Source organism: Carassius carassius, chromosome 48 (genome assembly GCF_963082965.1).
Source record: "Carassius carassius chromosome 48, fCarCar2.1, whole genome shotgun sequence".
NCBI classification, from domain to species: Eukaryota; Metazoa; Chordata; class Actinopteri; order Cypriniformes; family Cyprinidae; genus Carassius; species Carassius carassius.
The window spans coordinates 2562383-2585489 of record NC_081802.1 but is presented as its reverse complement, the minus strand read 5'-3'; the positions used below and the strand labels follow the sequence as shown (position 1 = coordinate 2585489).

The 23107-nt window shown below is 39.5% G+C and overlaps 2 protein-coding genes across 3 annotated transcripts; both read left to right on the top strand.

Annotated features, from left to right (window-relative positions):
• The first annotated feature begins 153 nt into the window (after nucleotides 1-153).
• Nucleotides 154-6702, top strand: LOC132131284 (DNA replication licensing factor mcm2). The gene is made up of 16 exons (XM_059543312.1): nucleotides 154-270; nucleotides 939-1123; nucleotides 1581-1753; nucleotides 1846-2118; nucleotides 2198-2417; nucleotides 2525-2732; nucleotides 3053-3187; nucleotides 3694-3885; nucleotides 3964-4057; nucleotides 4145-4395; nucleotides 4541-4667; nucleotides 4855-4967; nucleotides 5447-5689; nucleotides 5786-5968; nucleotides 6091-6246; nucleotides 6346-6702. Exons 1-16 carry the CDS (start codon nucleotides 265-267, stop codon nucleotides 6454-6456), a joined length of 2670 nt encoding a protein of 889 aa, XP_059399295.1. The 5' UTR covers nucleotides 154-264; the 3' UTR covers nucleotides 6457-6702.
• Nucleotides 6703-7295: 593 nt separating this feature from the next.
• Nucleotides 7296-23098, top strand: LOC132131221 (podocalyxin-like protein 2). Of its 2 annotated transcripts, XM_059543231.1 has the most exons (9): nucleotides 7298-7682; nucleotides 12040-12264; nucleotides 14269-14439; nucleotides 15840-16525; nucleotides 17206-17280; nucleotides 21053-21209; nucleotides 21898-21959; nucleotides 22075-22254; nucleotides 22498-23098. In XM_059543231.1, the coding sequence occupies exons 1-9, from the start codon at nucleotides 7649-7651 to the stop codon at nucleotides 22723-22725; spliced, it is 1818 nt and encodes a 605-aa protein (XP_059399214.1). In that variant the 5' UTR covers nucleotides 7298-7648; the 3' UTR covers nucleotides 22726-23098. The 2 variants fall into 2 exon arrangements, with proteins under 2 accessions (XP_059399215.1, XP_059399214.1); XM_059543232.1 differs by lacking the exon at nucleotides 14269-14439 and having other exon boundaries at nucleotides 7296-7682.
• Nucleotides 23099-23107: the final 9 nt, after the last annotated feature.

Below are 23107 nucleotides of genomic sequence, written 5' to 3'. Positions count from 1 at the left end.
TTATTTAACAGAAAATGTGAACCTTTTATTGCGCGTTGTGTAGTTTTTTTCCTATCAACTTCCGCTTCCTTTCACGCGTCAAACCAATGAACGTTCAGCTCGGAATGACGTGTTTGCCTCCGAACCAATCACAGCGCTCAGACACTCTTTCTCGTTACATATTCATAGCGCTTCGCGCGCTTTGTGGTCACGTGGAGCTTTCGCGCGAAAAGTCTTCCCGGGAAAGTTTACAGACTTGCTGCTGTTCGTGACGGACGTGAGGAGATGGCGGTGAGTGTATTTCTGAGTAATATTATGTTTATGTAAAAAGATAGTTCAAACGATAGCTCAGATATGTTTTAAAGTATTTTAAGCTTGCAAACGTGTTCGAAATTATGCGTGCATTGCTCATCTTGTAGGATTGTCTTAGTAAAGTTAAAATGTACTGGTCTTGATATTAAAATCAACGCAATGCAATAAACATTAACAAATGTGCGTTCACATTTAAAAATACGTTGTGATCTCAATTCGATTTCTGTATTTTATACATTTTTGTTACAACCGTAACTGTCAAATAATTGAATAGCGGAAAATGTTAACTATATAAATATAATAGAAATGTGTGGTCTTAATTTGACAAAAAAAAAAACGAAGTATGACATACTGTATTCATATAAATATATTAATAATAGTGTCTGTCGAAGAGTTATCCTGGGCTAAAAAGGTCCCACGTGGTTCAAACTAGTTTCTTTGTTGTGGTTCAGTAGTTGTTACAAGTTATAACTGTATTTTCTTAAATAATATGGTAGTAGAGATTCAGTGTGTAACACATTGGCAGAAAGACAGGCCTGTTTTTCAGAAGTTATGAGATACTTGGTTTCAGTATTATTCAGTTATTTAAGTATTATTACCTATTATCTATTGCAAAGACTTGACTTTGTTTGTTTGTTCCAAAACAGGATTCATCAGAGTCGTTTCACATGGCCACCAGCCCCAGTCGTGGCTCGCGGCGGGGTGACCTGACCTCCAGCCCCGGTCGAGATCTGCCCCCGTTTGAGGACGAGTCCGAGGGGCTTCTGGGAGACACTATTCCTGATGAGGAGGACGGAGACGGAGAGGAGCTGATCGGAGATGGGATGGAGAGGTGAGAGACTGTGCTTCTGATAGGGTGCAATAACCCAAACAATTACAATATGTAGACTAACAATTATAGGTGTCCATAAGACAGTTTTATAACCATGTAGTCATATGAAATGCATACTGACCACTTCCTTATTGTTATACAAATTTTGGGATGGTGTGTTAAAACACACAATTGAATTTCCAAACATCAGGTGGTCTGAAATTATCGGTCCACATGGTAGCGATTATTATTGCATGTAGTTAATTATGTAGGAAACAAGCAATTAATGGCTATCCCAGTTGCAGCAACTTTTATTTTTATAAAACTTTGTTCTGATTTACAAGGGTATTGGCAGTTTTATTCACTTGATTTCATGGGATGAAAACGGTGCTTTATAGTAAACGATTAATCCAATATTCAAGTTAACTTTGGATGTAAATACAGCTAACAAGCTAAATTTATTACTGTATTTTTGCAGAGACTACCGTGTTATCCCAGAACTGGACCGCTACGAAGAGGAGGGTCTGGATGAGGATGAAGATCTCAGTGAACTTTCCCCCAGTGCTCGGGCGGAAGCTGAAGCGGCCATGAGACGGCGCGACAGAGAACAGGGACTTGGTATGGGCCGCATCGGACGCGGACTTCTGTACGGTGGGTGTTCTAGTCATCGAAAAATAATTGTACTGCAAGCCACTTAAGGAAAAACTCTGTCTAAACCTTGTTTGTGATTCTGCGTTGGACAGACAGTGAAGACGAGGACGACAAACGACCCACGAAGAGGCAGCGTGTTCTCGCAGAGAGGGCAGCTGAGGGCGTCGCGATCGATGGCGAGGATGAAGAGATGATTGAAAGCATTGAGAACCTCGAGGACATGAAGGGCCACACGGTCAGGGAGTGGGTTTCAATGGCCGCCCCGCGACTGGAGATCTACCACCGCTTCAAGAACTTCCTGCGCACGCACGTGGACGAGCACGGACACAACGTCTTCAAAGAGCGAATCAGCGATATGTGCAAAGGTGGGAGACGGACGGTCTGGGAAAACTGTAATATAGTCCAAACGCATTGATTTGACTTGATATTTTACGACTTTTACAGAAAATAAGGAGAGTTTATTGGTGAACTATGAAGAGCTGGCATCTAGGGAGCATGTGTTGGCGTATTTTCTGCCGGAGGCTCCTGCCGAGATGCTGAAGATCTTCGACGAAGCCGCCAAAGAGGTGGTGCTTGCAATGTACCCCAAATACGACAGAATCGCACATGAAATCCACGTCCGCATCGGCAACCTGCCATTGGTCGAAGAACTTCGATCTCTCAGGTACAAACATTTTCATGTCTTCAGGGTTTCGTAAAACATTTTAGACACACAATGCACAGCTGTGATCTCTATTCATTGATATTTATTTTAAATTTATATTTTTTCAGACAACTTCACCTGAACCAGTTGATCCGCACCAGTGGTGTGGTGACCAGCTGCACTGGAGTTCTGCCGCAGCTCGGTATGGTGAAATATAACTGTAACAAGTGTAACTTCATCTTGGGACCCTTCTTCCAGTCCCAGAACCAGGAGGTGAAGCCTGGCTCCTGTCCCGAGTGTCAGTCACTCGGTCCGTTTGACATCAACATGGAGCAGGTGCATGAGTTAAACATTTCTGTGCGATTTGTGTATAATGTATTTGGGAGAATCTTAAAATTTCGAAAGAGAATGGGTTTAACCATATATTTTTCTGTTGACTGAAACGAACCTAACGACCATTTTCCACATTTTTGAGAGATTTATCTATATTTTATCAGATCCAAACAGAATTTAGCAGCTGCAAGGTTATTCATTAATAAAACAATACATTTCTTGGTTCTTTTGCCATCTCATTCTTGCCGTTTGTTACCATAACAACAGGAAGCAGATGTTTCTTTTTTTCCTCTGATGTTATCTAAGGTTCTTGCCTTTCACAGACCGTGTACCAGAACTACCAGCGTATCACCATTCAGGAGAGCCCTGGCAAAGTTGCGGCGGGCCGCCTGCCTCGCTCTAAAGACGCCATCCTGTTGGCTGACTTGGTGGACACCTGCAAACCCGGAGACGAGATAGTGAGTCAACAGACACTGATGAATACAATATTTATCAAATCTCCTTTAATGTAAGTATGTAAGAATACATGCCCCCAAATATGTCACTTTGGACCTGGAAACATAAAAACATTTAAAAAAATACATAAATATAACTAATGTATGTACAAAAGAGTCCCTTAATGTGTATTGTTTTTCCTGGAGCGACACAAGAGCTACATCTTTTTATGTTTGTTAATGTAGATAAATCTAATATTCAAGTAAAGTATACCCATCTTAATGTTAATGTATTTTTCTACACAGTTTATAATGCTTCAATATACATTTAAATAAAATACACAAAAATTAATTATTTTGGCTGAATCTTCCACCCCAGCATCTTGTGTATATATATCCCAATAAGTAATATTCAAGTAAAACATGTTCTTCTAAAAGTATTTATTTGTCTTTCCACTATATAACATTGCAAGTAATACTTGAATTTATATTTAAATACAGTATATCCTAAAAATGGTTTGTTTTTGCAGGAGCTCACAGGAATCTACCACAACAACTACGACGGCTCTCTCAACATGGCTAACGGCTTCCCTGTCTTCGCTACTGTAATCCTGGCCAATCACATTGCCCGTAAGGATGAGGGCGTGGCCGTGGCAGAGCTTACTGATGAAGACATCAAAGCCATCATTGCGCTCTCCAAAGACGAGCGCATTGGAGAACGGGTGAGCGAGTGAACTTCTAAACTTGAACTTCTGAGTAAATCCTAAATTTCCATATTAAGCTAAATTTTCCTCATACAGATTTTCGCAAGTATTGGTCCCTCCATTTATGGGCATGAGGACATCAAACGTGGTTTGGCGCTTGCTCTGTTTGGCGGCGAAGCCAAGAATCCAGGTATCCTGCTCATGCTCCTTTCACAGCTGTTCATTTACACGTCCGAGTCCTTTAAGTTGCTCAATTGTCTTCTGGTTCTCTCAACAGGTGGGAAGCACAAGGTGCGTGGTGATATTAACGTTCTCCTTTGTGGAGATCCAGGCACAGCCAAGTCCCAGTTCCTAAAGTACGTCGAGAAGGTTGCGAGTCGCGCGGTCTTCACTACAGGTCAGGGTGCTTCCGCCGTGGGTCTGACGGCTTACGTGCAACGTCATCCCGTGAGTCGAGAGTGGACGCTGGAGGCGGGAGCTTTGGTGCTGGCGGACCGAGGTGTCTGCCTCATTGATGAGTTTGATAAGGTGAGTGAACATTAAAATTGGTATCGTGTGTTGTTGCGAATGGTTTGTAGCTTTAAAGAAGTTTTTGAAGCGCCGTTCCACCAGTTTTTGGACCAGCAATTTTTAGGTGAATACTTGAAGCTGTTTATATATATTTTTTTTTTAGATGAACGATCAGGACAGGACCAGCATCCATGAGGCCATGGAGCAGCAGAGCATCTCCATTTCTAAAGCAGGGATCGTCACATCGCTGCAGGCTCGCTGCACGGTCATCGCTGCCGCCAATCCCATCGGTGCGTTCTGGGAGCGCTTAATGAAAGTCTAAATGAGGGTCATAACTTCAATTTTGCCATCAGCACTTTGTTGCATGTTAATCTAAAGCACAGTCATGTTCTTAATTACTTTCTGATGGACTAGAAGTTGCAGCCAAGATTTTGGCAGCTGTAATATTTCTTAGAAGAGTTTTCTTTCTCTTAAAAGGTGGGCGTTACGACCCGTCACTCACGTTCTCGGAAAATGTGGACCTGACAGAGCCCATTATTTCTCGATTTGACATTCTGTGCATTGTAAGAGACACCATCGACCCTGTGCAGGTAAGTCCATTGATGTCTTTTGATGCGAGTTAACACAGCGTTTTTAACTGAACATTTAAAACTTTTTATACATTTTGGCCGTTCATTTACTCATCAATGGCATTTTGGGGGGCTGAAGATGTGAAAATTTGAAAACCGGTTTTCAAAGGGCAGGTTTTGGAAAACGATACCCCTTTTTGTCTCTGTGTAAACTACAGAAACACAAGTTTGTGAAAACTGACCTGTTCAGTCTATAGGTACATGCCCAGGTGTAGTGTTTATTTACAATGTGACATCTCCAACTACTGGCCTGTCATGCATAATACAGCATTTTAGCCACTTTCACAGATCAGTGTAAACTGGGATTATTTTGACAACATGTCTTTATACTAAACTTTTTCAAAAAGGCTAACTTTTAAATTTGTATTACATTGTTGTCGTGTAAACATGCCCTGCCCAAGCTTTGCCAATCGATTTACCCATAATTCTCTTTGGTTTAGGATGAGATGCTGGCACGCTTCGTGGTGGGCAGCCACATCAAACATCACCCAAGCAACAAAGAAGGGGGCGTGGCCAGTCTAGAGGAGGTGGTGCTGCCAAACACCTTCGATGTCCCACCCATCCCTCAGGAGCTGCTCAGGAAGTACATCATGTATGCCAAAGAGCGCGTGCGACCCAAACTCAATCAGATGGACCAGGACAAGGTGGCCCGGATTTACAGCGACCTTCGAAGAGAGTCTATGGTAAGAGTTGAATCTATAGCTAAAGGCAATTTTAAGAAGTTCCACCATTTTTCAGGCCATTCAAGGCAAGTTTTAATCATGTATGTTGTCTCGCAGGCTACGGGAAGTATCCCAATCACTGTGCGTCACATAGAGTCCATGATCCGCATGGCTGAGGCACACGCCCGCATGCATCTGCGGGACTATGTGCTGGAGGACGACGTGAACATGGCCATCCGTGTCATGCTGGAAAGCTTCATCGACACGCAGAAGTTCAGTGTAATGAGGAGCATGCGGAAGGTGAGAAAACTGATCAGGCGTCGGTTTTCATGTGTGCTTGGCTGCGCATGTCTTGCGACTGCAAGGATTCGGTCTCATCCTGCTTAAGTTGGTAACTGAAGTCATTTATTGCATTTCTACAGACGTTCGCACGGTATCTAGCCTTCAGACGAGACAACAACGAGCTGTTGCTCTTCATCCTGAAGCAACTGGTTTCCGAGCAGGTCGCATATCAGCGCAACCGTTACGGAGCCCAGCAGGACACCATCGAGATCCCTGAGAAGGATCTGGTGGACAAGGTATCTAATAAATGTTTCAATTTCAAATTCCCCATTAAGTACGATATTACATGTCATTTGCGAATTTGAGTTGTAACGCTGCCTTTTTTCTGTCCTCAGGCCCGACAGATCAACATACACAACCTGTCTGCATTTTACGACAGCGACCTGTTCCGCTCAAACAAATTCTCCCATGATGCTAAGAAAAAGCTGATCGCACAGCAGTTCTAGGCATTTGTTATGGATTTGTTCGCAAGCAGTTGTGTAGAATCCCTTGGACTTGTATATATTCTGTCATGCGGTTGTCGGAGCAGCTGTTGTGTGGATTGAACGTTGTTTTTGGTCCTTAAATGAACTTGTTACCGTAGTCATTACGGTGGTAGTGATCTGCTGTGAGATTAAGTCATTCTTGAAATTTTCTCTAGTGTCAGTTTTGCAGAAGTACTGCATTTATCGAATTTGTGGTGTAAAAAAAAAACAAAAAAAAACGTTTGTATAGTTTGTTCTGAACAATCTTACTCTGTATGTTATTGACTGCTTTGTATTATTATAGTAGTGTAATCTCTACTTAGAAAGAAGCTTGTTTGCACCCGTGAATAAAAATGTAATTGCAAATATTTCACAGTTCAGATTCTTTCCTTATTTTAAGTTTATACCTTGCAAACAAAAATAAAGGTAACTGCAACTGTTTGTCTTGAATTAATGGCGTTTTTTCTAACAATTCGAACTGCAAGTTTATAACCTCACAACTTTCTTCTTGAGCTCACGCTGCGGGGGGGGGGGCGGGGGGGGGGGGATAAATTGTGAGATGTAAACTTTCAATTGTGAAGTTTAAACTTGTAATTCTGAGAAAAGTAAGAATTGAGAAATAAAGCTCCATCAATTCAATACAAACAGTTGCTGTTACCTTTTATTTTGTTTGCAGAAACAAGCTCGCAAAACATACCGAAAGCAAATAAAAAGAAAAAAATGGAAAAGGGTTAACTTTGTAGATAGCTGAAATCAGTACTTCATTGCATTATTGTTTATGTACTGTTAGTAATGGGTGTGGTTCATCTTAATCGGGGCTTTCTGATTGGCCGATGTCAGGATTCCATCGCTGACAGTCTCCTGAAAAAAAAAAAGTTCGGCGGAGTTTAGGACCCTGCGTCGCTGCAACGGCTCGCCTGCAATCACTGCGCCAGGAATCAAACCCTCCAAAATAATCTATCGCTGCAAATCCATTGACTGCAAGAAGAGCAGCAGACAAACCCACCGTCTAGTTTCCCTCGCAGTCTCACCACGCTTCGTCTCAATTCCGATGATTAATTCGTGTTAGTGCGTCTTGTCTAGCGCACGCTGAGGTCAGTAAGTCCCATATGATGCACATGCGAACGATCTGAAACACGATTATTTCTCACCGCGATCATTTAAAGCTGTAGAGATGTCAGTCGCGTCTGTCCAGTGCCTGATGTCTGGTGAGTTCAGTCATTTTTGTGTTGTATGAATGCATATGTAAATATATTACAACATATTTAATTTTTTATTGTTTTTATAAAAAAATAAATAAATGCATTGTGCTATTATTATTGCTTGGTATTATTATTCTGTATTATATTTTTTTATACTGATCTGTTTTAAATGAGAATGTATGAATTTAAAAAGATTTATACCCTGATGTAATGTTAATGTGGTTAAAAACAGAAATTCTGATCATTTAATCACCAGAATACTAGTTTTGTAAGCTTGCACAGTAATCACAATGTTTGATATACACTGTGTCTGAAACCAATAAGCATCATCAACACTTGGCAACAATGAGGAGGGAAAAAAAATAAATTTTCTGAGATGATCATTTATGATTTGTTTGATGTGCTTTGCTTGTCCTCATCCCCAGTATGAAGAGTCCAGTCATTGAAATCATTCAGATATTTGTGTTATTGATCTGGCAGATTATGGCACACGCCCCTTTTTCCTCTCTATCTGGAGACCGAGCTGATGTATTCAGGTCTGGTCAGCATGATTCATCGTGTAACTGAGAAAAGAACATTTCGCAGCTGTTGTGGACGCTGATTGTGTTTGGCACGCCGTGTGTGTGAGGGCTTGTCATGCCCATGAGGCCACGGCTGACAGATTGTGCTGGTCAAAAGCTGCTCCAGACAGACCGATGACCAGACACAACAGTCATAGGTCAGCTTTGTTTAGTCTAATGGGCAGCACAGATTCAGGCTAAAGACAAGTCTCTGTTCAACACCCCATTTCACCCTGAAATCAATTTGCATTTGATTCTGTTCTCACCCTCTTTGAGTATTAAATAACTTACCATGGTAATAGTTTAGTATTATTATATTATGAATATATATTAGACTACCATTTGCTATATATAATGGAAATGGTGCCATGTTTTTTTATTTTTTTTTTGCATGGTAATCACTCACTAACAATGTATATCAAAATATGATATATTTTGGTATATGTCAAAATACTGTATAAATATTAACTTTATAGTTACTGTCCCTTAATGAAAATCCATGGTAACCTCAAATGAACCATGGTTTTGCTACACTGACCATAGTTTAACCATTATATTTGTAGTAAAAATGTGGTTATATCAATGGTAATCAATTTACCAAATACCATGGTTACACTTTAACTGTAATTATTATTTTTTTAAATGTTTTTTGGAGTACCCAGTTATCATTGGTAATACTACTATGCATATCAAAATATCACCCTGTTTTTGTGGCATAACTCTGGTAATACAATGCTTTTTGTACTTATATCATTGTATACCTTGGTTGTACCACATAGTAAACATTTGATGTCATTGTATACCTTGGAGTACTATGGTAAAACTCAATTTTATGATGTATATCAAAGTATTTTTGACACATCCACAGGTTTTGTGAGATTACCATGTTTTTTTTTTTAGCTTATTCCAATGGTATTCTTTAAGTACTTGAGCATACCATGGTATTGCCGTTTTAATTTAGGTTATTACTACAATATCACTGGAGATACCATAGTATTTTCTTGAAATAATCACCTAATGCTATAGTATATACCAAAGTATTACCCTGTTTTTGTGGAATAGCTTTACTAATACAATGTTTTTGGAATACAATGGTATTTTTTTTAAAAGTATATTGGCATACAATATTGAGAACATTTGATGCCTTGGTCAAAGTACTGTAATGCAATTTAATTAAGGTTACAGTACAGTTGTTTATAGATGTCATCTTTAATTGAACATTGTACCACTAGAAATACCATGGTATATGGTAATCATTCAGTACTCATTCACTCTTCAGCAGTATCAGGCACTGCAGACCTGCAGCTGCCAGTCTTATAAATCTGACTCCTAACGCTCAGTGCCACCTATACCCGCAGGGACTGCTGCATTGTAAGCTGGCACAGCCCAGAAACCCATTCAGGTCAGGTGACACCATTTATCTCGCCACTGAGCCCGTCTTGACTTGAGCTGCTCGTGTCAGATGTGGCTTTTTCTCTGAGAGGTAAGAAAAAAAGACGGAGAGGATTTTAGACTGGGAAATAATTTGCAGCTTTATGTATTCACAGTGTGTTGCTGAAGTCCAAGCTTCATGGGGTTTTATGATTTATGAATCATTTTATTCTGTGTTCAGGCTACTCGTCTCTTTCAGAGAGTCTGATGCTGGCGCTGGCTGAAGTGCTCATATATTTAGTACAATAGCTGCTATGTGACGGATCTGTGTGATCGTATCAGATGGCAAAGGATTGTGTCTGAACGGATGAATGTGCAATATTTCAAGACATCTGAAATCAGTCAGACAGAAACAGGTGGGCGCTGGACGTGCTGCAACTGCTTTGATATGAAACCAGAGTGTTAAAGATGTCAAGAACATGTCTGTTTCATATTCATTGCCATTTGGATTTTTTGGGTGGTCATTTGACATTATTTTCATGATATTTATAACGGTTATTGACCATTTTTATTGATCAATTGATTTATTTTCTGTATGCATCAAATCTTCCTGAAATTAGAACTTAAATTACCAAATATCCTGTATTTTCATCGCGAGGTTGGAAAAATTTTTGGGGTACATTATTTGTCTCAGGAAACACACTTTATATTAAATAAGCATAAGTAGATTTGTTATTAATTCAGAGAACAGAGTAAAGAGGTTTTTTTGAAGATCTTACAAACATTTTCGGCAAGATATGTCCTCCTAAAGTTCTTCTTCTGTCCTTCCAAGTTTATGTGCAAATGATTCATCTTTGTGATTTTCATTAGATTTTGTGATTAATGTACCATCAAACTTTGAGAGCATCTCTGGGGCACAAGGCCAAGAAGCATCCTGAGAGATAGATGTGTTTAGGTTCAGCCGTCAGCAAATCCACATTCTTTATTCGCTGTTTAACCAAGGTCAGAAGTAGCCTTGAAGAAACCGGAGTCCACTGAGGCACTATTCGATTACGTCGACCATAATTAATGTGATCTGCTGGGGTGGGATGTTGATGGTTTCTAAGGACATACATCACAGAGATAGAGCTGACTGTGTGTTTGTTACAACACTTGGACTGGTCTATTCAGTGGTACATGTTTAGGAAGCATATAAAGTTGGAGGAAAAGGCCCATAATTTTAATTCTGTAATTAGTCTTTTTGTTGTAAACTAATATGACCATTGTTGACAAGTGACCATGTAGGGATTGTGAAGCTCCAAAAATGACAAAGGCATGAGGAAATCCCATTGTATTCCAAGTCTTTTGAAGTCAATAGTTTTGCATTAAGATCAGTAATTATTCACTACCAATCTTGGCTCTAAAATACCATTTAGACTTATCAAGATCCAAGAATGTTCAGCATTATTGACATCAAGCTGTTTTCAGAGTTCATCAAAGAGTTTTTACGCCATTTTTGAATGCAAATAAGAAAATCCTATGGCAACAAAGTTATATAATGTCCAAATTGTGGAGAATTGTATGCTAGCTCTTACTCTGCAGGTGTACAAGTGATGATTTGTATCTTCAAGTGACATTTCACTGAACTTTTCCATGTTGAACGCAAGATATATTCAGACATCCAAATGCAGAATTCAAACTTGAATGTAGAATTACTTAATGTAATTTAGTCATTTGGTATTGTACTCTCCAGCAATATCCCATTTTGGAAGTTTCCGCAGCATTGCATGGCTTGAGTTCACTGGTTGCACCAGGTCTGTAAAACCACTGGAACGTTTCCAGAAAACAAAGTTGGTCAATTTATAAATTGGAGCATGAAGTGCCTGGTTTTTCCATCCTGTTAATTACCACACAGTCACACACTTGCTAGATATAATACCAGAGTCGCCGAGACGTACACCTGCTGGTCTCCCTAATTAAACCAAGCATTGCTAGAGAATATATTTCATTAAACTGATCAATGAATAAAAACCCTGTCAGAATTCGAGAACTCTCTAATTGGCTTTGAAACTCCAACTTGGCTCAAACAGAAGGGTAGATGCAGATTCCCCCCCAGTTGTTGCCATTTTTGGCTGTCCAGTGTTAAAAGCAGCACTAATCCTGTGGTGACCTGGTAGGGTGAGGAAAGATAAGACCGAGTGGTTTGAAAGACAACACTAAGCCGCCATGATAAGGAGCCATCTGTGGTTAAAGTCCATCAGGACTCAAGACGTCTCCAGTCAGTGATGGATCTATAGATCCTTTAAAGGATCTTTCACTGTTGAATCTATTAAGAATGATTCATTTGTAGTAAAAGAGTTTATTTGGTTTATTAATGCTGATTTTGATGTGTGTATTCAATGAGTCCGAGTTCAAAAAGTGAGCTTTTTAAATCTCCTTTTCCTTTCATTTAGGTTCAGTTCTCCTGGTTCTGGTGTGTGCCAAGGTTCTGAGCGCTGGTCCAGTTCTTGATGTTCACGTAGGATTTAAGGAACACGATGAGGTCTCGAAGGATCACAGGCCTGGCTTCACAGAGAGTTCACAGGAGAGCTCTGGGTTCTTCAGCGAAGACAGCGAGGATGGCAAGAATGCTCAAATCGAGACCAAAGACAGCGGTGTTGACCTAAGTGCCATTAATGGTGAGTAGAAGCAGTAAGTCAAAACATGATTCACGCATGTTACTCCAAAGTCATCAAGTTTGTCTATGTAAACTTTCAAAGGCATAAAGACCTTTCCTTTTTCGTCTGATGTCATGAATCCCGTTTGTCAAGTAGAGATGTAAACTGTAACTGTTGACAAAGAAATTGTTGAATAAAGTCGTTATTTTTGTTTTATTCGTGTACAAATAGTATTCTAGTCACTTGATAGCGTTACGGTTGAACCACTGAAGGCAGATGGGAGTATTCTATGATGACTTTCATACTTTTCTGGACTTTGACAGTGTATTTTACGTGGCAGTCTATGGGACAGTCATAAGCCTCCCAGTTTCCATCCAAAATATCTTAAATTGTGTTCCAATTATGAACTAAGCTTTTACGGGTTTGGAACGACATGGGGGTAAGTTCTAATTTTGGGGTGGAGTATCCCTTTAATACAGTAGTCTCTCTGACAATGATTTGACTTAATTACTAGCAAAATGGGGTTGCAATATTACATTCGAAATTGGGTCAAGTGCTTGACATTTATCAACTAGATGTGTCAATATATTTGCTCTGACAATTATTTGACACGTTTAATTTCCTAATTTGGTGGCATATTTATGTTTGAATATGGTTGCAAAATGATACACTGCATCTGTAAATTGTGCAAAGGCACTGAATGATGACAGATTCATGTTAAGTCAGTATCTCTGTATGACTCAGCCTCTAGACAGTTATTTGAACTCCAGTTAGAGGTGTAAAATGGTGTGAACAGCAGCTTTTAGTACTCATTATCGTGCGTCATTTCCTCGACGCCTACGGTCCACTCCTGATGTTTACCTTATTTTTGTTGATTTGAGTTTTGTCGGCTTTAACAATTCTATTGATGATTATTCAGTCCACCTTTCGCTCATGGACGTGTTTGGCAGCAGTGAGTAGAGAAAATATACCCACTTTCTACACAACTTCTGGGAATTAATGTGCCCGAAAAAAGTATTATTTTTAGTCGTCTGCTAGCTCGCTAAGTGCAGTGGCCTGTTTCCGGTTTGTGTGTATGAGACCGAGAGAAGGATGGAGCTATCCAATCATTTTCTGCCATGAGGAGAGTGAAAATTTGTGTGTATAACAGCAATGTCTCGTGGCACACTCATGAGACATTACTGTTATAATTTATCATATTAGTGATTTGAGCAAACCCATAATCCTATGTATTAACTTTGGCACGTAACTCACTCTCATGAAACAATTTTAGGTTGATAGTTGGTCTCTGTGGGTAAACGGAATGGATCTGAAGACAACAACACAACTATCTTTAGCTTTAGAACTTGAGACAAACTTGAAAATGTTCGATTAATTGTTTTACACAAGCACATATGGAAGATTAGTGGATTTGCACGCACAGCAGTTAATCTGAGCGTGAACACGAGAGCCCTTCACAGTCAACCGCTGCTGAATGAGTAACGCGCATGCCGTGTCACACCGCAAACAGACTCGACTGATCAGCCATATGGAGAGACAGGTGGACACAACTATGACTGAGAGCTCCTGTGTGTGTGTATGTGTGTGTGAAGACACTTCCAGGTGTGGTGTTCTCTCCTGGCTCTGTGCCTGTACCTTCTCAAAATAAAATGAGCATTCATCAGTTCAGAAAATAGACAGAGATCTTTTGCTCAGTCTATCGATCTATCATTCAGTCTGTCTAGATGTTCGTTTAGACATTTTGCCATCCATCCATCCATCCATCCATCCATCCATCCCTGTTCTCTTATTGTGTTCTCTCGCTGGAGTTTTCAGTCTTCTTATCCCTTTTACACATCCACTGTCTTTAATTAGTGTGAAGATTTCCAGTTACCTGATGCTGTTCATCCCAAGCCAGTAGCTGTATAGTTATTAAACGCAGAGAAGAATGACTCCACTGGATCTTAGGCGATGTTGAGAAACACTATTGTTTTCTAAAAGATGCTTTCAGAAGTAGTAGATGTATCTGTTTGTTTTTGTTCTCAGAGCGCTGTCTGATGCCCAAGAAGGTAGGACCTTGTCGTGGGGCGATCCCTCGCTGGCACTTTAACCCCGTCACTAAAAAGTGCGAAAACTTCATATTTGGGGGCTGCAGAGAAAATCACAATAACTTCCTGTCACTGGAGGAGTGTGCCAAAGCTTGCCACACAGTCTCTGGTACGCTGCTTTTTTTTTTTTTATTACATCCAGTTATGATAATTATCTTGATAAAGTATAGATAGATGGTCTCCCTCCTGCTGACTCTAGACAATAGCTCTCCTCATTACAGCGCTTCAGTGTGGCAGTGTGTGTGTCTCATGAATAATCAGGCTGTGTTCGAGAGCTCTCGGTCTCTGATGTGTGTGTTGTGCCAGACGCAGGTGCAGTGCTGCAGTGCAGCTACTCCAATCTGCTGTACTCAAGAAACTAAAGGCAAATAAGACAGCATGCTCCCGTCAGATCTTACTATACCACATCCTACTATACTAAACTGTGAAAACAGCATTTTCTTAATCAGTGTTTTGTAATCATGTACTGGATTGCTCTATATCAATGAACTATCATGTAAACTAAATGTTTACAAGGCTATGCTATATTATAACATGCTTTTAAAATGCTTTAGTATATTTTATGCTTTACTATATTATACACAACTTTGGCATCTTTGACTTTTCAGTATATGGCATTTTTGACCCGTTTACCGATATTCACACTTTTAAACTTAGATTATCGGTTGTTTAATATTAAGTCTACCGATAAATAGTGGGTCTCTAAAGACAATGTTAAGCTATGTTTAGATGTAGCCCTAAAGAAAGATGAAAATAAGTTTAAGACTATTTATATCACAACTTTGCATCAGTATAATGGCATAAATAAAATGTAATATTTCATATTAAAAACATTTTAAAATTTTAATATAGTAAATTATTATAATATATCATATTGTTAAATATCTGTAATGCATATAATGATTTTATTGGTGTAGTCCAGAGTTGTTTTAGTTTCATTAATGCACTTTAAATTTTTAATAATATTTTTAAATGTTTTTTTTTTTTTTATATATTAAATGTTAGCAAAAGTTGTATAAAATTTTTTTTTTAGCATTTTCACTAGTTTTTGCCTTAAGTCGCTAGATTTTTATAAATTCTATTTCAGTTTAAGATTTAGTAATTTCATAATATTTATATTTAGATAAATATATTTATAAAAGTTATATTTAGATAAATAATAAATCTTACTAACTGATTTTTTTTTATTTTTTGTTATTAATTAACGGAAATGTTTTTAGTTTTAGTTCATTATAATAACCCTGATGTAGTCTAACAGCATAAATAAAGAAATAATCACTGGCTTTCAGACACATTTTAAAATAATCGGTATTGTATCAATCATATAAAATCAGTATCGGTTGGTCTCTAAAATCCAATACTTCCAAACTTGAAAAACCAACTATAAATACAAACTATACAGTTATAGCTAAGTATAAACATACTTTAGAATAGTTAAGTACAGTTTAGTTTAGAATATGTGTACTTTGTCTCTGAAATGTTTACTTTTCTTGCTTTATTTCATCATAGATTACAACCCTTCGTCCCCAGAACCACCATCTTCATCACTTTCTCTGAGCCAAAAGCCCATTGTGACGAACCTCTCTTCCTCATTGTTTGTCCCTACGACGGGGTCTGTGGACCTGGAGCGGTGGGAGCGTGATTCAGAATCGAGTGGCTTCTCACCGCACACCTCCCCGGGGCCGTCAATCACCAGTGCTGAAGGCCACGCCCACTCCACTGCCACGCCCCCTCTCCTTAGACTCACACGTCGGAACCAGACTGAGGCCACAGCTGAGCCTGACAGGAGTCAGACGTCCGACAACTTGTTTGATGATGAGAGGAGCCATGAGGTAACACAAGCACCCACGGCTCCTGAAATTGGCCCCCTTCCCAGCCGGGAGCCCCTGCAGCCTGACAAACCACATCAGGATGATTCTGAGGAAGAGGAGAATGAGGAAGAGTTGGTGGTTTTCCCCACCGCACTGGATGAGGAGGAAGAGAACGAATGGCGGTACCTCACGCCGCTAACAACCGCACCATCATCCTCCCCCACTTCAGACCTGCCACCCGTGGTTTTCACCAAAACCACCTGGCAGGGGGCGCTGCTCACCACAATGGCGGATGAGGAGGGGGTGGAGCTTCGTCACGGCAGCACCGAATATCTCACCGAAACAGAGCTTCACGACTCAGAGCTGTCCCAGGAGGCCGAGCAGGTACTCAACAGCATTAAATGACAAATTAATTGAGCTCTGCAATAATATTTAATACAATATTATATACCTCCTTGCACTAAATGTTCAAAGAATTCAGAATTCAGCTGTTGGTTAGATACTCTGATCAAAAATAAAAAAATGTATTATTGAATAAAATATTTTTTTTCTTTTAAATATATATGTGAATATATAACAGTATCTTATTAATATATATTATTATATTAAAAGTTTACACGTTTCTTATTATGTCTAATTATAAATATATGCCAAATAGTAAAGTATATTATGATATGAAGTGCTGTAAAAAATATATATATAACAAGAAAAGCCTTTAAAGAATCAGTGTTATTAAGGTATTTATTTTGAAACTGTTTTTATTCTTATAAAACAGCTCGAGTTATATTACTTTTGTTTTGTAATTTTTATTAGTTTTTTTTTGCTATAACTTTTAACTTTTTATTATAGTTTGATTTTATTTCATTTTTAATTTTAGTACTTCAATTTAAAAGCTGTTTAGTTCAGTAAGTGCCAATCAATCAAAATTGATTGATTTTATCTGACAGTGTTGGAAGAGTAATGCGTTTATAGATTTGTTGTCAGTCAACGTTTTGGTTAAACCACAACAATTCACTGCGATCCTTCGACTGCTAAACATCCTCTTTGTTTTTCTCTCTATGCAGGTGATTTGCGTCGACTGGAGCAACCTCGCAGGAAAGGGCTACGTTATACTCAACATGACAGACAACTTTGACTGTGTAAGAGCCATTTTTATTATTATTATTATTATTTTTTTTTTTTTTTTTTACAAAACCCAACCCAGAACTCTCTAGCTTACCTTAACCCAGCCACACATTGTTCTTGCATATGCAAACCACTTGCATTTTCTTCATAAAAATCAGATTTTCCATCACTTGCTTACCAATGGATGCTCTGCAGTGAATGGGTGCCGTCAGAATTAGAGTCCAAACAGCTGATAAAAACAGCACTCCAGTCCATCAACTAACATCTTCACTTATAAACGGTGCTTGATCGGTGCATATTTCTTTCCTGATTCAGACAAAAAATTGATGGCTTTCACTTTACTAGACATTAACTGATGGACTGAAGTGCTGTGGATTATTGTGATGTTTTTATCAGCTGTTTGGACTGTCATTCTGACGGCACCCATTCACCACAGTGTCTGTTCTTCACTGTGACGAGTGGGGCGGGGCCGAGGGACATGGGAGCGAGGCCGGGGGAGTGATTGGAGATGAACTACACCTGTTCGTCCCACCGGTCTCGAGGCCCATGGAGGAGATGGAAGGATATAAAACTGGAGCGACGACAGTGAAGGACGAGAGAGGACCAGGCCTGGGTTTTTAGTTGTGTTTTGGTTTTTATTTTATGCGCACCAGTCGTCCGTGAGGGGCTGGTGCGCTGTTTTGTGTTTATTTTGTTTTATTAAAATGTTGTTGATTGTCCGCCGGTTCCCGCCTCCTTCTTCCGAATGAATATGAAGGTTGATATCATTACAGTGGTGCCGAAGCCCGGGAGAAGGAGGGACGCGCTGCTGAAGATCCCTCGCCGCTGTGGTGAATCCGCGGTGCCATCGAGCTGGCGAGGAGTGTGCCGCCATGGACGCTCGAGGCGGTGGGCTGGAGCGAGTTGCCGGGGACGGGCGAGCTCGCTACCGGCCGCCCACGATGTGGAGAGACGGCTGCCGTCCGTGAGGGAGCGGAGGAGTCGGCGCCGTTCGCCAGGTGGCCGGAGCCTGCTGCCATCCGCCGGAACGGGGAGGAGCAGGGAACGGGGGACTCCTGCCGGCTGCCCAAAACCGGAGGAGCCGTCGCCGTCCACCGGGCGGCGGAGGAGTGTCGTGCCGTCCGCCGAGGGCCGTCCAGTGCCACCGCCAGGCACCGCGGAGGAGATCGCCCAGCTGGTGGAGGGCCGAGCAGCGGTGCGTCTGGGAACCGGAATTTTTTTTTTTTTTTCTTTTTTTCCTCTCTCCCCTCTCTCGTCTCTGTCGCTCCTCCTTCCATCTCCTTTTCTCTCGCCTCGCCTGTCCTACCCCCAGGTTCCCGCAGGTCCCCGTGAGCGGCCCCCCCGGAGGGAGGGGGGGGGGGTAGAGCGCAGTCTCGGGAGTACCCCCCGGCCTGCGAGGGGCGATGGGGGTATGTGACGAGTGGGGCGGGGCCGAGGGACATGGGAGCGAGGCCGGGGGAGTGATTGGAGATGAACTACACCTGTTCGTCCCACCGGTCTCGAGGCCCATGGAGGAGATGGAAGGATATAAAACTGGAGCGACGACAGTGAAGGACGAGAGAGGACCAGGCCTGGGCTTTTAGTTGTGTTTTGGGTTTTATTTGCGCGCACCAGTCGTCCGTGAGGGGCTGGTGCGCTGTTTTTGTGTTTATTTTGTTATTAAAATGTTTTTGATTGTCCGCCGGTTCCCGCCTCCTTCTTCCGGAAGAATATGAAGGTTATATCGTTACATTCACATAAAGTCATAATGGCAACTTTTACGATGGTTCAGTGGTAGTTTTATGTAATGTTTTGGAGCTTGACAGTCCCATTCATTTTGGTTAATAATTGGCATAGAAGAATAAAGATCATAAACAGATCGTTTGATTTGTGACGATTTGATCAGAAATATTCATTTTGAGATGTCACACCAGTGTTATTTTCATATCATTACATCTAATTTTAGTTATTTTGTAGCAATTATGTTGCGTTTTAGTCATTTGTATTAGTTTGTCTAAGTAGTTTTTATTTCAGTTTTACTTTGTCATTTTAGTACTTCAACTTTAAACAAATATTTTAACTTTCGCAACTAACTGAAATATATAGAGTCCCACACATTACATGCAGTTAATACATATATATATATATATATATATATATATATATATATATATATATATATATTGCCCATTAACAATTTGTTTCCTCGACTTACTAATTCATCTATTTGTTCTCTTTCAGTAAAACCTGGCCATGTTGTAGCTATTCGTTCCCTCATTTAAATTTGGGTAAATCAAAAGCCATGATTTAACTAAAATGAAGGAACAAATTAGTACAATGTGGCTGTGACTTATTAAATTTAGCTAACTAATAAGTTTATAATAATATTATAATAATATTTTGTATAATAATAATATTTTGGTTTTATTCAACGATAACAGCCGTGTGATGAGAGGAGACAGCATCCTCTCTCTCATCCGAGACTTCAGTTCAGTTCTTTGTTGAATAGGCTACTGCTGTCTAAAGCGACCCGGTGATGTTTCATCGGCACATACACGGTCTCGCTGGCGTAGAAGAAGCCGGTTGTCTGTTTCCACATGAAACGCTCCAGTGCCACGTAATTGCAGTACAATCACGGAGAACTTTCCCCCCGGCGGTGCTCCGACAGAAGCGCGCTAAACTGCCAAATCTCCTGCGATCGAGCCCTGCTTTATGCTTTGATCAGAAACCAATCCAGCCCACACGACGAGAGCTCAGAGACTCTGCTCTGGAAAACTGAGTCTGATTTCCGTTCAGAAGACGTCTGTTACTGAGCCTCTTGGGCGCAAACGGAAGGTGGAGAAACATCGTAGACATGACGTCTCAGTAACAGACAAAGCAGACTTGTTTTTTTAGGTGTCACTGGTTCTCAGTTTATTTCAAAGGATATTTTTATGTCACTCTTCCTTTTAATAACCAATAGGTATGCAATTATATCATCATAGATTTATTACTTGATTTTGTTTGCTATATTACATTTCAGCCTTCTGATAAACTCCATGTGCATTCTCTTTTATATAAATACAATGTACATCATATGGGCTCACATTTTATCTTATTTATTAATTGCATTATTTGATGCATCAATGATGTATCTTTTTCATACTGTCCACTATATTACATTTACATGCATTTTAATTCTACATAAATTTTGTGCATTTATACTCCCATTTTATTGTATTTATTTATTCATGATGCATTACAGCATGTATAATTATATACTAGTTTTATTTTATTTTGCTTGCTATAGCACATTTCGATGTCTATTATTTGACAAATTTCATGTTATTTATTTATTTTTTAATAAATGCAACTTTTTATGCTCACATTTTACTGTATTTTTATTTATTTGTTACACCATTTTATGATGTATTTAATATTCCTGTCCACTATATTGCTCTGAGATTTGTGAATATTTATTCTCCATTTTCATTTATTTATTTATTGTTTGCAACGTTGCATGGTGCATTATATAATTATATAATCATATATGTATTAAAATTTTGTTTGCTATATTGATTACACCGTTTATTTTTTATTCTGTCCACTATATTACAATGAAATATATTTTATTTTGAAATAAATATTTTTGTGCACATTTATACTCCCATTTTATTGTATTTGTTTGTTATTAGCTTAATTGTATATGTATTTTAATTTGTCCTCTATATTACATTTCAGTGTGTATTTTCATTTACATTAATCGGTTTTATCATTTTAGGACAGTGACATTTACATGATGGTGTGTGTCTTATGTGTATTTCACAGGATGAGTTTCGTATGGAGAGCGGCGACAGACTCCTGGAGATGCTGGAAAACACTTTCTCCAGAAAGATGAACATCCCACAAGGCTCCTGGCTTATTTTCCTCAGCAAACCCACAAAACAGGACCAGCAGCTCCTGATGGCCTTAGCCAGCGAGCAGGGTAACACACACACACACACACTTAGGGCCTCTGTGGTCACATGTAATGTAAGGTTAATTGTTAAAATGATATAGTAATATCTAAGAAAGCTTGTCAAAGGCTTGTTCGAGGTTGCAAAATCAAAAGAATAAAATGAGTAATCATGTTTTGTTTGAAGAAAATATACGCTGTTTAAGTACCTGTTTTAAGATGTTTTGCATTTTTGACATTTTTATAAAGTTCTTTATTGTTTATTCTTCTTTATAATGTGAATACTTAAAAAAAAAAAATAGGAATCATACTAAATGCATGTTATTTTTTTTATTTAGTACTGTCCTGACTAAGATATTTTACATAAAAGATGTTTGCATTTAGTCCATAAGACAAAAAAAATTGCTGAATTATTAAAATAACCCCATTCAAAAGTTTGTGAACCCTTGGTTCTGAATACTGTGTGTGGTTACCTGGATGATCCACGACTGTCTTTCTGTTTTGTGATGTTTGTGCATGAGTCCCTTGTTTGTTCTGAACAGTTAAACTGAAAAATCTTCAAGGTCCTGCAGATTCTTCAGTTTTCCAGCATTTAGTATGATCTCTCTTATTTTGTTAAAATTATTCCCATTTTCACAGATTCTGCAAGGGGTTCCCAAACTTGTATTTCTATAGTATTTTAGTCTAATTTTCTTTTCATAATGTCTTTTCGCTAAAGGAATCATCCCTCCAAAAGATGTTGTGTCAATGCTGGGGGAAATCAGAAGAGGTCTATATGAGGTGAGATTGAAATGCAGCAAATAATGATAAAATAAATACATTTATGCAATATGTATAATATATTATTATTAATAATACTGTTATATTTTTGTATTTTATTATTATTATTATTCAGATCGGAATTCAGAATTATTCGACCGTGAGCACGTGCCACTCGAGGCCCAGTCAGACACGTGGCCACTTCGGAAATCTGTTTGTGGTTCTAGTAATCATCGGATCGGTTTGTGTGCTCATTATTGCTTCTGGAATCATCTATATCTGCTGGCAGCGACGTCTACCCAAACTCAAAAACATGGTAGGTCTTTGATGGGGTGTTTGTACTCGTAACGTTAATCTGAGGTAACGTTAACTTCGTAAGTACAAATATTCTGTGGTAATGACAAATGATGCTGTCAATAGAGCTCAAGCGTGATTAATATGCAACTCAAATTCTTATTACTAACCTCAACAATCTATGAATGACGTTTCGGGTTCAAAATCATTAACTTAATTGCACCCCCCCCCCCCCCCCCCCCTCTTGTATACGACGCTTCTGAAGTCGAGAGGCGAGGAACTTAACTTTGTGGAGAACGGTTGCCATGACAACCCCACACTGGACGTTACCAGCGACAGCCAATCAGAGACGCAGGAGAAGAAGCTCAGCGCCAATGGGGTGGCGGCGGGCGGAGACGCGGGAAGCGGATGGCGGGTGCTCGTCAATAAACCCGGGAAAGACGAGGAAGACGACCAGGAGGAATACGACCAGGAGGAAGACACGCACCTTTAATCGCGGGAATACTGTCAGAGAAAACGGCGCGGGAAAGCATCACATTACAGACTGTGAAGGCACAAAACATTTTTAAGCTTTTTCAAAACATCTGCTCTATAAAATGTGATGTATTTTGGCTTGTTTTACGTTTTTCTTTATCTGTATTAATAAATTCAGACGGACTAAAAAGTGCATTAAAATGCGACTTGTATGATATGAGACCATTTTCAGTGCAGAATTTATTTAAATCGAATGTGTCAAACAATCAGTGAGGCAATTTAAAATTAGTTATAATATTCTTATACAATAGTTTCTTGCACTGTTGAAGCAATAGTTTAATCCAAAAGTGAAATATGTCGTTTAACTCGCTCTCGTCATTCCAAATTTATGCAAAAATATG

Coding starts and splice junctions, on each gene's coding strand:
- LOC132131284 (XM_059543312.1), top strand. Junction 3,188..3,693: donor GCAAACCCGGAGACGAGATA/GTGAGTCAACAG, acceptor TTGTTTTTGCAG/GAGCTCACAGGAATCTACCA. Junction 4,396..4,540: donor TCATTGATGAGTTTGATAAG/GTGAGTGAACAT, acceptor TTTTTTTTTTAG/ATGAACGATCAGGACAGGAC.
- LOC132131221 (XM_059543231.1), top strand. CDS start 7,649: ATGTCAGTCGCGTCTGTCCAGTGCCTGATGTCTG. Junction 12,265..14,268: donor TGACCTAAGTGCCATTAATG/GTGAGTAGAAGC, acceptor TTTTGTTCTCAG/AGCGCTGTCTGATGCCCAAG. Junction 14,440..15,839: donor AGCTTGCCACACAGTCTCTG/GTACGCTGCTTT, acceptor ATTTCATCATAG/ATTACAACCCTTCGTCCCCA.